The sequence below is a fragment of the Anastrepha obliqua genome, chromosome 4 (genome assembly GCF_027943255.1).
Source record: "Anastrepha obliqua isolate idAnaObli1 chromosome 4, idAnaObli1_1.0, whole genome shotgun sequence".
Taxonomy (NCBI): Eukaryota; Metazoa; Arthropoda; class Insecta; order Diptera; family Tephritidae; genus Anastrepha; species Anastrepha obliqua.
Genome location: NC_072895.1, coordinates 37,923,656 through 37,937,072, shown reverse-complemented (window position 1 = coordinate 37,937,072; position 13,417 = coordinate 37,923,656). Strand labels below are relative to the sequence as shown.

General features: G+C 36.2%; 1 protein-coding gene across 1 annotated transcript; it reads right to left on the bottom strand.

Moving 5' to 3' along the window:
* Positions 1-5,867: 5,867 nt before the first annotated feature.
* On the bottom strand, positions 5,868-13,093 carry LOC129245770 (protein phosphatase 1 regulatory subunit 15A). The gene is made up of 2 exons (XM_054884150.1): positions 11,903-13,093; positions 5,868-6,839 (listed from the first exon to the last, which is right to left on the bottom strand). Exons 1-2 carry the CDS (start codon positions 12,449-12,451, stop codon positions 6,630-6,632), a joined length of 759 nt encoding a protein of 252 aa, XP_054740125.1. The 5' UTR covers positions 12,452-13,093; the 3' UTR covers positions 5,868-6,629.
* Between the last annotated feature and the right edge of the window lie 324 nt (positions 13,094-13,417).

The window sequence follows — 13,417 nt, the reverse complement described above, 5'->3', positions numbered from 1 at the left end:
ATAGCAACATCTAAATATAGCAACCAGAAAGTCTGTGTACAGTTTTAAAACATATGGAAAAAGTTTTATAAAGAATTATTCTTTACAAATAGATAAGCCTGCTTCCTAGGTTGTAATAATTTTATTAATAAATACCAGAGATCCCGATAGGATTGATTGGCGAATGTCGGGTGTTTTGAGCTGTTTTGGAGCGTTGTATAAGAGCCAAAGCTTAACGATCTATGTTGTGTGTTTCGGGTCGTTATCTTGTTGGAACCATAACGTTCTTGATAAACCAAGATTTTAGGCACTCTGTGTCAAATTCAATTTCTGTTTCATTCAATTTGAAAATGTTCAAATATCCTCATATATCCATTGTCGATTCAATAAATTCTAACTGAGCCACATCGCTTACCGTCATGCATTTCCACATCATAACTCCTCCACGGTCGAGTTTGACTGTACCAATCAGATTTTGTTTCTCAAGAGCTACATATGCCCGATTTGCGCTCAAAAATACAAAATTTACTTTCGTCTGAAAAAATGACTTGTTTCCAAAACTCTGGGGGTTTAGTTACTTTATATAATTGTTAGCAAAGTCAATCGGTTTTTCTGTTCCTAAGTGAAATAAATGGCTTCTTCGAGAGGCTACCATAATATCCAGCTTTATCTAAACTTTTCGAGCAGTTTCCGCACAAATACTTTGCTTAAATGTTTGGTTTACGTTTTTAACGATTTTTGACGATGTAATTCGAGAGTTAACTTTTGCCATATTGGTATTATTTAGGAACCAGCATTAACACCGATAACAATGCCAGCCTTGAAATCCAACGTAGAATCTCTCTTGCCAACAAGTGCTACTTTGGACTAAGTAGGCAATTGAGTAGTAAAGTCCTCTCTCGACGAACAAAACTAACACTCTACAAGACTCTCATCATGCCCGTCCTAACGTATGGCGCAGAAGCGTGGACGATGACAACATCCGATGAAGCGACGCTTGGAGTGTTTGAGAGAAAGATTCTGCGCAAGATTTTTGGACCTTTGCACGTTGGCAACGGCGAATATCGCAGGCGATGGACCGATGAGCTGTATGAGCTTTACGACGACATAGACATAGCGCAGCGAATAAAGATCCAGCGGCTACGTTGGCTGGGTCATGTCGTCCGAATGGATACAAACGCTCCGGCACTGAAAGTATTCGATGCGGTACCAGCTGGTGGTAGTAGAGGAAGAGGAAGGCCTCCTCTGCGTTGGAAAGTTCAGGTGGAGAAGGACTTGTCTTCACTTGGTGTGTCCAATTGGCGCCGGTTAGCACGAGAAAGAAACGACTGGCGCGCTTTGTTAAACTCGGCCAAAATCGCGTAAGCGGTTATCGCGCCAATTAAGAAGAAGAAGATTATGCTGCACTCTTCTCGGACCGATAGTGCCCTTATACGCCCATACCTGGGCTTAGATGTTAAAATTTCAGTTTGTTGGAAATTGTTTACTACGCGTTGAACAGAGGAAAACGTTCTCCCAATAGCGCTGCCAATATTTCGGTATCTACACGAATTTACTTTCCTGTGGTTTCCATGTTTTCATATTATTACCACTTTTAAATAAAACTTGCAACTGAGTTCGCTAAGCGATCAATAATTATAATCAATAATCAAAAGTGCGCAAATCCTAATAAAGTAACGGTATTATTAAAAGAAACAAATGTACGCAGATTTTCTGGTTGCTATTCATGTTGATGCAGTCACTTACTGTTACGTAAACAATGAAGTGAGTAACCTTGCTATTTTCTATTGCTTTTGTAATTTAAGGGGTTAGGGGTAGTTAGAATTTTCAAAAAATTGGATATATTTTTTGCATTTTCTTAAAGTATATTATCTTAAAAATATTGTATGAAAATGTGAAGTGAATCCCGACAAATACTTTTCGCGTTATTCAACAATTAACAAAGGGCGCTCCGGAGCGTTCGAGAGCAAGTAGCTAGCAGAAAGCACGTATGAAAGTGGCAGATAAGCGCGCTAACTATAACACTCGAGAAGGTAGCCAACAGCAAATCGGTATTTTGGAAGCTGCTATGGCGGCTGAAGAACCATTATACGAGTATGCTCCAGGAATAGATGACACAGTATAAATAATTAAATAATTCATATAACTCTACATAAATATCAAATATCAGATATCAAATCTTTAAATGTGTTTTTCTCAAAACTATGTTTTTTGAACTGGTGATCATTGTAATTTAAAAACCGCTTGGCAGATTTCAATAAAATTTATACTACTTTGGAAAAACATAAAAAACTCGGGCCTGATCGAAGGAATCAGATTAAAAATATTTGCAAGGTGTACGCAGACTTTATGAGCTATGTGTATTTTTTTATAATTTGTGGAAGTGTTAAATTTTTCTCGTTATACTCTCATATCAAAAACGCTACATTATCGCAAATCAAGTATAATGCAGTGTTCAAGTATTTTGCGTTCGATCAAAGCGGTGTTTTTGTCCTTGCAATGTGTTCATGTCCCTACATGGCCATGTCCACTTGAGTAAAAAGTTGAATGAGGGGGCGTTTAAACACTGCATTTTTTGGCAATTATTTATCTAGTAAGTTCGATTGCGGCGCATCGCATTTTGTTGGTACAATTCCCTACAAATTTCTTGTGACACGAAGGAAATGAGTAAATATACCGGGATTTACATGGAATATGTATGTACATATGTATTTTCATTTCATTTACCGTGTACCCTCTTTTAAGCGGACACCAAAGGGACTGAACAATTTGACCGCTTTTGGGAGGTGTCCGCTTAGAAGAAAGAGTAAAAAAAATTAATATGTTGCGGGAGGGTTTTCCGCTTAAGATAAAAAAATTTTAAAAATGTTTACGGATTTATGGTATGTAATGAAAGAAGTGTCCGCTTAAGAGAGGTGCCTGCTAGGAAAGAGTACACTGTACTTCAAATTCTATTCTCTTATGTACAAATATTATATATACGCACATTACATTTTAAAGCAGGTATAATATACTTATATATATTTAATAAAGAAAATACATAAAAAAATTATTTATTCGTAAATAAAATTAGTTACATAAATAAAGAGCATGAGTCCGCAGGTGGTTTTTTAAGAAATGTAGTTTATCATTTTTTCGAAAAGGTGGTTAAAGAGAAATTATTCCTTTTAATTAAATTAAAGGAATAATTAATTAACACGTTCACGCCGTTGCGTACCACCGGTGGCTCGCACAAGTCTGCTTCATGGGGCGGCGTGTACCAGCGGTGGCCCGCACAAGATTGCGTCTTTAGGCAGCGCGTACCACCAATGGTACTTTATTAAACGGTACCTATGAGATGAGATGCCATAAACGACTACTCTTATGAAAAAATTTCGTTTTATGACCTGCAATCGCTTCCGATAGAGCGAAAAGACTTAAACATTGCCGTCTGTGGGCGAAGACCATGAATAACAGCGCCGGCGGGAACGTGTTAAATTAAAGGAATAATTGAACCAAATTAACATGCCTTTGTCTGTGGTCGTTCCACAGGGTCCAATTTGCCAGGTTTCTCCAAGTACCCCTTTTATTCTGATTTCTCGGAAGCGTTTGATAAAGTCTCGTATAATATTCTGCAGTACAAGCTTGTATGGCCTTGTACTCTACTCTGTCCTCTTTATTAATAACATTGTAACCTGTTTTAAGCATTCTAAATCCGTCCTTTACGCGGATTACTACGCTATTAATAAAAATGGAACGATACACGCTTAAACAACGCTTTGAAATTATTAAAATTCACTACAAAAATGGTGAAAATTTGGCAGAGACGGTTCGTAAAACTCGAACATTTTTGGGTCATCGTGAAGCACCTTGTCGGACCGCAAAACCGAAATTGGTGAAAAAATTCGAGCTGTTAGGACAAGTTAGTGATGTGAAGAATAAAACCCGTGCACGTCGCTCAAAAACAGCCGAAAATATTGCTGTTGTATCCGAAAGTGTTGAAGAAAACCCAGGTTTGTTCATTCCTCCTCGCTCTTTGGAAGATATGGGTCGTAAGGCCTATAAAGTCCAGTTAACACAAGAACTCAAGTCGGCCGATCATCAACAACGTCGTCTCTTTGCTGATTGGGTTGTTGAAATGCATGAAGATTATCCGGGATTCCATCGAAAAATCATTTTGAGTGATGAGGCCTATTTCCACCTGTGGCTTCGTCAACAAGCAAAATTGCTGGATCTGGAGCTCAGAAAATCCAAGAGTTATTGTTGAAAAGTCTCTCTATTCTGTGACTGGTGCGGTTTATGGTCCGGCGGAGTCATTGGACCTTACTTTTTCAAAAATGAAGTTGGAGCAACAGTTACGGTGAATAGATTGCGCTGGCGAGAGATGATTAAAGATTTTTTATGGCCGGAATTGGATGGTATTGATCTGGACAACGTTTATTTTCAACAAGACGGCGCTGCGTGCCACATAAGCAACGAAACCATTGATCTTTTATCAAAATAACACCTCTTATTGGAAAACCCTTTACATGAATTACATGCTTGTCAAATGTTCTTCTACTTCAAAATGACTTAAGCAATGTACATTACTTGAGGATCAGAAATAAGTTGTCGCTTAACATTAATAAATATTTTCATATGGCTTTGTCGAAAGCTCAAAATCAAAAATTATTCGTATTCCCAAGGCTTACGCCAATCTAGTTTTTTTAAAACCCCATACGAGAGATTTTAAAGATCCTTATACTAGAAATCGCTGTTTATTTCTCTAGTTCGATTCAAATTAGAATTTGATTCTATGATCTGGAATCCATTTTATGTATCCCACTCTGATAGAATTAAGCGAGTACAATGCAGTTTCTCTCGTTTTGCCTCCAACCGCTTCATTTTGATGATCCGTATCCATCTCGCTGATAAATCAGAAATCCCTTGCAAGTAGGCGAAACGTTCAATCTTTAGTGTTTATTTAGGATGTTAGTATTCATTTAATTGACTGTCCATCATCACTTCAGCAGATAAGTTTCAATGTACCAAAAAGAACATTACGCTTCCATTACCTCTTTTATGTTGTGGCAGTTAAATCTAGGCTTATTTCCTATTATTCATAAGAACAATCTTTTGTACTTATATTAAGAACTTTCTCTACATCGAGTCTGTAAAATTTTTGTAACCATAGACTTAATAAAGAAATGAATGTGAATATTATAACCCACTTCGTGTGTTCCCCAACAGTGCGGTTGAAGTGAAGAAAAAACAGACTTATATTGAGAGGCGGAAAAGGTCACTTTCGACGACCAGCCCTATAGTTTAACTTTAATACCATCAAACCCTGAATAGATGATTTTAAGCAAATTGCTTTATTGAATATTTTCATATTTTTATATACAAACCAATTGTCTCATTAATTAATTAATTAACCTTCGGTAGACACGTTGAGGTGTGAGTCCCCCCACAAAATGTTTGATGGGTTGTGGTTTGCTTATTCCTAACATATGGAAATATACTGTTAGCTGTATTATAGCGACGCCGAGTTTACTCTTCGAATGCATGCAGTAAGTCCTCAGTAAAAAAGTGAGTGGGTGAAATTTACCTCAGTGTGTGGTTCGCATTTTTTTTGCAATACAGTGAACGTCAAAATACAGTGTACACCATATATTGACTAGTCTAAGATATTATCATAGTAATCAAAATAAATTATTTTATCATACAAAGCAGATAAAAAATTGTCCACCTCGACTCCTTTTAGGGGCACACCTCTAGACCACATTGCCATTTTTGCTCTAAAAAAAATAACTCCTAATAGAAATAAAATTAAAAAATATATATATAAAAATTCGCGTTTGACAAAAGTAACTAAATATATAATATATACGTACATACAGTCAGCGTCAAAGAAAAGTGTACACCAAATATTGATAGGTTTTGATTATTTATTTTTTTGAATTTTGATTAATTTTATATAAAAATATAGTTCATAGTGCTACTTAAACCATATAATGCAACTAACTTACTAATAATTCACTAACTAACTTTTATGAATTTGCTATTTTTCCATATTCTTATACTTTATTTTTAGTTCATATTATTTTTTGAAGTCCAAGATAGTTTTCCGACATATTTCTTCACAGCGCAAAGCCTATTTCTGATACAAATTCTCTTTATGTGAATGAAATCCAAGAATGTTAGTAATATATATTATCTGATATCTTTGAATAAATTAAATTAAGCAATTCATTTGAAATTCATTTTTTCTAAATACTTACAAAAAAAGTATAAATAAAAACTTTAACCGTTTTTTTTGATTTGAAACTCAACAACGCCGTGTGTCGTTTACGTCAAAAAATAAAAGGTGTGCTTACCAAAGGTTAAAAAAATTTTTATTACACAAACAATGGCATCAAAAATTACCGTTAAAAAACCATTCTATTATGCTGGCCATAAGGACCTTCTTAGTCTGAAAAATGTAGGCATTCTGCATTTAAGCCCCACAATTTATTTTGCTCTGGGATCGAGTGAGTCAGAGTGAAGTAAGGTGCCGGAACTAGATCCAATAGATATTTTATAGAAAATAATTACCATTCGTAATTAGGTACTAGCTTTTTTTTTATTTTCAGTTAAAATTAAAAAATGTATACTTAAAATGTAACTTTACTTAAAATATATGCTTAACTATATTACATTTCATTGCTAAACCTAGTATTATAGATCATATTACGATGTTCAGGTGTTAGGATTGGGTTTAAGTATTTGGAAGTGTTCTCAATTCGCTTGCGAAAACGATCTCGATCACGGGCAAAAATTTCCCAATGCCCCTTTCTGGCAGATTGGTAGGCGAAACTCCAAGCATACATTGTATGAATCTCCGGAGCTAAGTTAAAGCGAACCTGAAAATGAAGAGATACATTATTAACACCAAATTATAATCGTTTACAAGGTAAATAAAATATGGGAAGAGGGACGGAGAAGTACATTAGCCTTTTAAATATGAAACCATGAGTTAATAGAAAGAATGGGATTCAACCTTTAAGAAATAGTTTAATTGGGGAGCAACTACGTATATATTATACTTAGCACATTTTATGCCTCATCTGACTGGGCTAACAAAATAAAAAGCTGGAACGTTAATTAATCTTTATTTTGCTAAAACTAGCACCCAACTGAGTAGTGGCTAATAATAGTTTTTTAGTTATTTGTTTATAAACTTTGTCTTTTATCTTCACCAAATTTGGTTGTAAGAACTTATCACATTTATTTTATTTATTTATTACAACTGTGTAACATACACATGGGTTTTCAAGGTTTGAGATTCTCTAAATTTCTGTGAGCTCTTCGATAGGTCATGCCCTCCAATTCTGACCACAAACTGTAGTGCAACGGATTCAGATCTGGACTTCCAGACCGAAAATCTTCTGTGGCTATGACCCCAGGAATATTGTTTATAGCCACTGCTGGGTGGTTTTTGTCTAATGAGGTGGAACGGAATCTTACTGGAAGATTCAACGCACTGCATTGAAGAGAGTATTGCATAACTGCTTCACCACGCCTTCTAAGACATCTTCCTGGTACACTTTTGCACCGGTCTTAAGCACTTTTTAGCAGAAATTAAGAGATGTAACGCCTTTACAAGACACTCCCCACCAAACCATTACGGAGGCTGGAAGGTGGCCACGCTGAACCCTTGGAACAACATTTTTGCATCTTTAGAAGTTTTAGTATAGATTTTTTTCTTCAAGAGTGAAAATTTTCTCATCTGTGAAAATAATATTTTCATTCCCGTTGACCGCGTGCCGAAGAAGCTGCTTGCATCTGCCGAGCTCAATTTTTTTTCAAGCACGTTGTCAAAAGATGACCTGCTGAGCGACGAAAGGCTTCCTTGTGGAGATTATCTCTAATTAGACTTGACATAGATCTGTTCGATACATTCATTTACCTAGACATGATTTTCTGCTTTCTAAGGGGGGTTTTTATAATATAACGGAACTTTATGCGTTGTAAAATTTGTCACAGAATTTATGGCGAGACTAAGTACAAATTCGGATGAAGCTCATTTCCATCTCGGCGGATATGTTAACAAGCAAAATTGCCGCATTTGGGGCTCAGAAAACCCGCACGCACTCGAAGAAAAGCCGATGCATTCACAACGAGTCACTGTTTGGTGCGGATTTTGGTCGAGAGGCATCATTGGTCCATTTTTCTTCGAAAATGAGCGAGGAGTGTCCGTAACCGGCAATGGAGAGCGTTACCGGGCCATGTTGAACGAATTTTTGTTCCGAGAAATTGAAGAGGAGGATATTGGTGGCATTTGGTTCCAACAAGATGACGCTACTTGCCACACAGCGAATGCTACGATCAATCTTTTGCGCACTGTCTTCGAAGATCGCATTATCAGCCGAAATTCTGATATCGTTTGGCCGCCTCGGAGCTGCGATTTGACGCCGTTGGATTATTATCTTTGGGGTGGTGTCAAAGACCAGTGTTATGCCAACAAACCAGCAACAATTGATGCACTGAAGACCAACATACGCGATGTCATAGCTGAAATACAGCCGCATACAATCGAAAATGTGTTGAAAGATTGGACCGATCGTATGGGATGATGCATGGCTAGCCGAGGCAGCCATATGAATGAAGTTGTGTTCCATCATTAACCGGAAGGATTGTACTTCAAAATAAAAAAGAGGTTGTCTGTAAAGTCGGTTTACTGACGATAGTTTAACGTGATAACGTCATAAGAAAATACTGATTGAATGGTTGCATTTTTCAAAAGAAAATTTTAATTTTATTTGTTTGATAGATATTTTGTATGTATATAGAGAATGAGGTAACATTAACATAACATAGTATACTTTAACATAACATAACATAACATAACATAACATGCTGTTCAAGCAAGGTAACGACGCATGAGCAAGATAACGACGCATTTTTTGGTGCGTGCAGCCGGCTACATAGAATCATTATTATCACGTCAAAAAATAATAATAACATTAAAACAACAGGTATTATTAACAAACTGGGTTTTATTTTAAATTCTTCAAGTAAATCAAATTAATAATAATCAATAAGAAGGCATATGCAAATACAAATACGTGAATTTATATATGTACATATGCGCATATAGATACATATATACGCTCACTTAAGTAGGAGAGAGCAAGATGTCGAGCGTTGCCGTTCGTTTGCTTTGTCGTTCGTTCCGCGCTTTCGCTTGCAGTTCATTCAAGGTAACGACAAATGAGCAAGGTAACGGCAATGAGCAAGGTAACGACAAATAAGCAAGGTAACGACACATTTGTTCGTGCGTGCAGCCGGCTAAATCGAATTATAAGACGTTATCACGTCAAAAAAACAGTTTGGAAAATATTGAGTAGTTTCTTTTTTATAGCATTTTTAATTCCGTAGTTATATGGCGGATCCTGTACAAAAGAAGCATAACGTGAGTAAATTGATTTTGAATGAGAACAGAGGTTTTGGCAACTTCACTGGTAAGTATTGCGTAGTTTTCGAACAATATTGTTTACGGCTGTGTTTTCATGTACATTTTGTTATTGAAATCCAGAACACCCTTCAACAACCTTTAAAAGCAACGAGATTTACTATCTTCCTAACCTAAAAAACACATGTTGTCATCTTGTAACACAAAAGCAAAATAATAAACGCAGGTACCGCAGCATCTATGGCAGCAATACCGACTGCTGAATTGTATTTGTTCAAAAATGTTTTCATAATACAACTGAAATTTTTGCTCGGCTATAATTTCTTATATAGGGTATACACGCTCCAACCGTTGTACAATGAGTTGGATGGCTTTTTAGTATGTACGTACACATTCCAACAGAGCGTATATACTTTGCATTATGAATAAGCAAAGGCCAGCAATCATTTTGGAAAATGTATGCGTACGAAAACAAAATGGGGGTGCGAGCATTGACTTTGCAAGGTTGATAGATTACAAGGTTGGGCCATCCACAACAACACGTATTCTTACGCTCGCTCAAATAGTCGGTCTTCAAACAACAACACAGTGACTGCGTCGATTTATTTATATCACCAACACAAACTTAGTTTTACCGTAAACAAACTACAGTCACATGTTCAGTTATGTTAGCACATCAGCTGATTCCTTTAAAATCGCTGAGACGGTTTCTGGCCTGATGTTGGTCACACCTTATAATTTTTCCCACCTGGGTTTTTCTTTGACTCTCTGCGTGCTGTGCTATTGCATTTTTCATTAAGATCAGAACATTATAGTGGTATATTAAATGATCAAATTACTTGAAACCAGTCTTAAATGTACTTGCGGTGCTTTTTAGTTTTTACTAATATTTGGCCTTTAACATCTGCATGCACAACTGCACGCACTTTTATTTTGTATGTTTTCAAACAATAAACAAAGTAAAAGTACTTTCATGTGTATGTATATTGCTTCTCATGAATAGGTAAAATATGCATACATACATTCAAGATGGCTGAGACGCATGTAAATAGACTTGTGCTCACATAGTAAAGTCACTGGATCGTTTTACAATATTCGAAATAATGTTCACGCTAAAGTTATTATTGGTATTAGCTAATGTTTAATATTTTACCCACTGATTATGTGATGGAGTGCCAAGAGGAAAGGGCGTGGCGATAATAGTTATTTATCTTTTTTATCCACAGATATCCAGACACAACAGAAAAAATTTCCACAATATTAAAATATATGTTTTATAAAAAGAAATTAAGCGTTGGTTAAATGCAAAATATTAACTTTCATTTGTTCCACAACAAATAATATGTTATAAATATGTGGCTCGTGCTTTTGGTATTTTATCTCTTATTTTTCGTCTATATTTCAGTTTTTGACTGCTCAACAGCGATTATATTTAATAAAATGAGATTAATTTATCGAAATGCATATATTAAATCTTCTAGATTAGATTTTCACCTCGTGATAGGAAGACTTTTCTGAACCTTTGACCTTCAAAGCACTCTACGTCTCCTCAGTTCGAAGCTGACTAATCTAGTTGCTCATTAATATGGAACCCATTCTACCATTACCATATAAATAGAATCGAAATAATCCAAAAAATGTTTACTAAATATGCGTTGTATAAGCTGTGCCTGCCCAAAGGTCTTCATAGTTGTATAGGTAGACGCAAATAGATATAAATGCAAAGCCTTGAATATAATCTTCGTGGCGGCCGCCGTAGCCGAATGGGTTGGTGCGTGACTACCATTCGCAATTCACAGAGAGAACGTCGGTTCGAATCTCGGTGAAACACCAAAATTAAGAAAAAAAAAACATTTTTCTAATAGCGGTCGCCCCTCGGCAGGCAATGGCAAACCTCCGAGTTTATTTCTGCCATGAAAAAGCTCCTCATAAACATATGTATCTGCCGTTCGGAATCGGCTTAAAACTGTAGGTCCCTCCATTTGTGGAACAACATCAAGACGCACACCACAAATAGGAGGAGGAGCTCGGCCAAACACCCAAAAAGGGTGTACGCGCCAATTATATATATATATATGTATATCCTTTTAAATTGAAATATAAATTGCCGTGAACTATTGAATTTAATTCAACTTCAAACTAAGCACCATGATTTATTTGTAGATCAACAGTTAACCTAGACTTTAGTCGAGTTCATATAATCACAAGCAACAATTATGTGCAATCTTTAACTAAATACTCAAGAACATGTTTAATGTAGTTTGTAAGATTTATCTGTAGATTGAAATAAAAAAAATAAATAATAATTAGTTTAAACTAAAGCAGTTATCTGGGTGTGAACATAAAAATTCTCCCCTTTCACAATTTTTAAAACATACTATGGTTCTTTAAAGGAAAATATGTGTATCTATACAGTAAAAGGAGCATTTGCCTTTAGGGATTTGGCAGGTTGCTTGGGGAAAATATGTTAAGAAACCTAAATTGAAAACTTGTCTTTTAAAATATTCTCACCTTTTTGATTTTTCCATGAGTTGCAGGTTCGTTGCTGGTTGAAATTTTCTCATCCAAACTTTCATTTGAGTGATATTTTTCTAAATCAAAATTGTTTTCGCGGGTGCAGTCGTCATCTTCTGTATCACTACTATCTTCATCATCATTCTCATCATCATCATCATCGCTATCATCATAGTACGCAGGGGACGAATCGGAATTTTGATAAGTACTTCCATCATCATCTAAGAAGCAAATATCATCACTTTGTTCAGAAATAGTGCGTCGCCGTTGCGTCCAGTAAGGGCATCCAAGACTAATCGGATGCGCCTTAGTGTCATTCGCACTATCATCGCCCGATGTCTCTTCTCCCTCCGCTGATAGTGCGGCGGCTGCAGTTTTATTTACTTCATCGCAAAACGGCATGCTGAAGGTTGATAAGAGATGTTGAAGTATGTTTTTGGTCCCAGGTTCTTTGAACGAAGATTTTACATTCAAAATATTACTTTGACTGGACGATCCTGTATTTTCTGTCCTATCACAGGTATATGATACTGTCTTGCTTGACATGTTTATGCAATAGAACTTAGTGGAGATGTTTACAAAAATTTTTACAAATATACGGATTGTATGGTTCAATCCAAATGAGGTCTTCGGTTTATATTTCTGCAAAAACTTACGCCCGATACGTTTAGTCTGAGAAGAAATTTTTCTTTTCTTGATTTAACACGGTAAACAAAGGGATTTCGCAGAATAGATTATTTATATTTTTGAACGAACTAAACATGATTAGAAACACAAGGAAGTTGTGTAGTCAATATTTTATTTACTTCAAACATGCGATGAATTATCACGTAACTTCACTTTTTGGCAACTCCAACGCCTTCATTGCACAATAACTGGCTTTAAGAAGATGTACATAAGTGTCCGAGTACCCTTCTGAAAGCAATAACAAAGTTAATAATTTCAAATTTCAAGGGCATCACGTCCCAAGTTATTTCATCAGCCTTTTTGTCACCAACTTAATAATATCACTGTCTTTCGAAATAAATCTTTTTTTGCATGTCAATAGATGACTGATTTTTCGATTAAGAACACGAGACTTTTGAATATACAATGTATTTTCTGATTTAAAACCACAATTGCTTAAAGAGATTTGATGCATTTTAATAAGAAGCTGGCTGAATTTACAATACTACGAAATGAGTGATAGTTATCGTTGAGAACTACGCCGATAGTTATCGGAAATGTGTAATTCGCTCGCTCACTAACAGCGCCAGCCCACGCTCATGCATGCATGTCCAGCAGCTTGTATATGTGCGCGCCAGGTCCATGACGCTTGCCCGCAAACGTTCATACAAAAAATATCATGCGCGATTCGAATTGAGTGTTTGTAGCGTACGCACGTAAATATGTCGAATATATCGAATGTCAGCACAAACTGAGACCATACTGCATGTCATGCAGACTACGACACGGTCATGCAAAGCGAAAAGATCTAAACTTCCCTATTTTCATCATACAAAGCCGATGTCA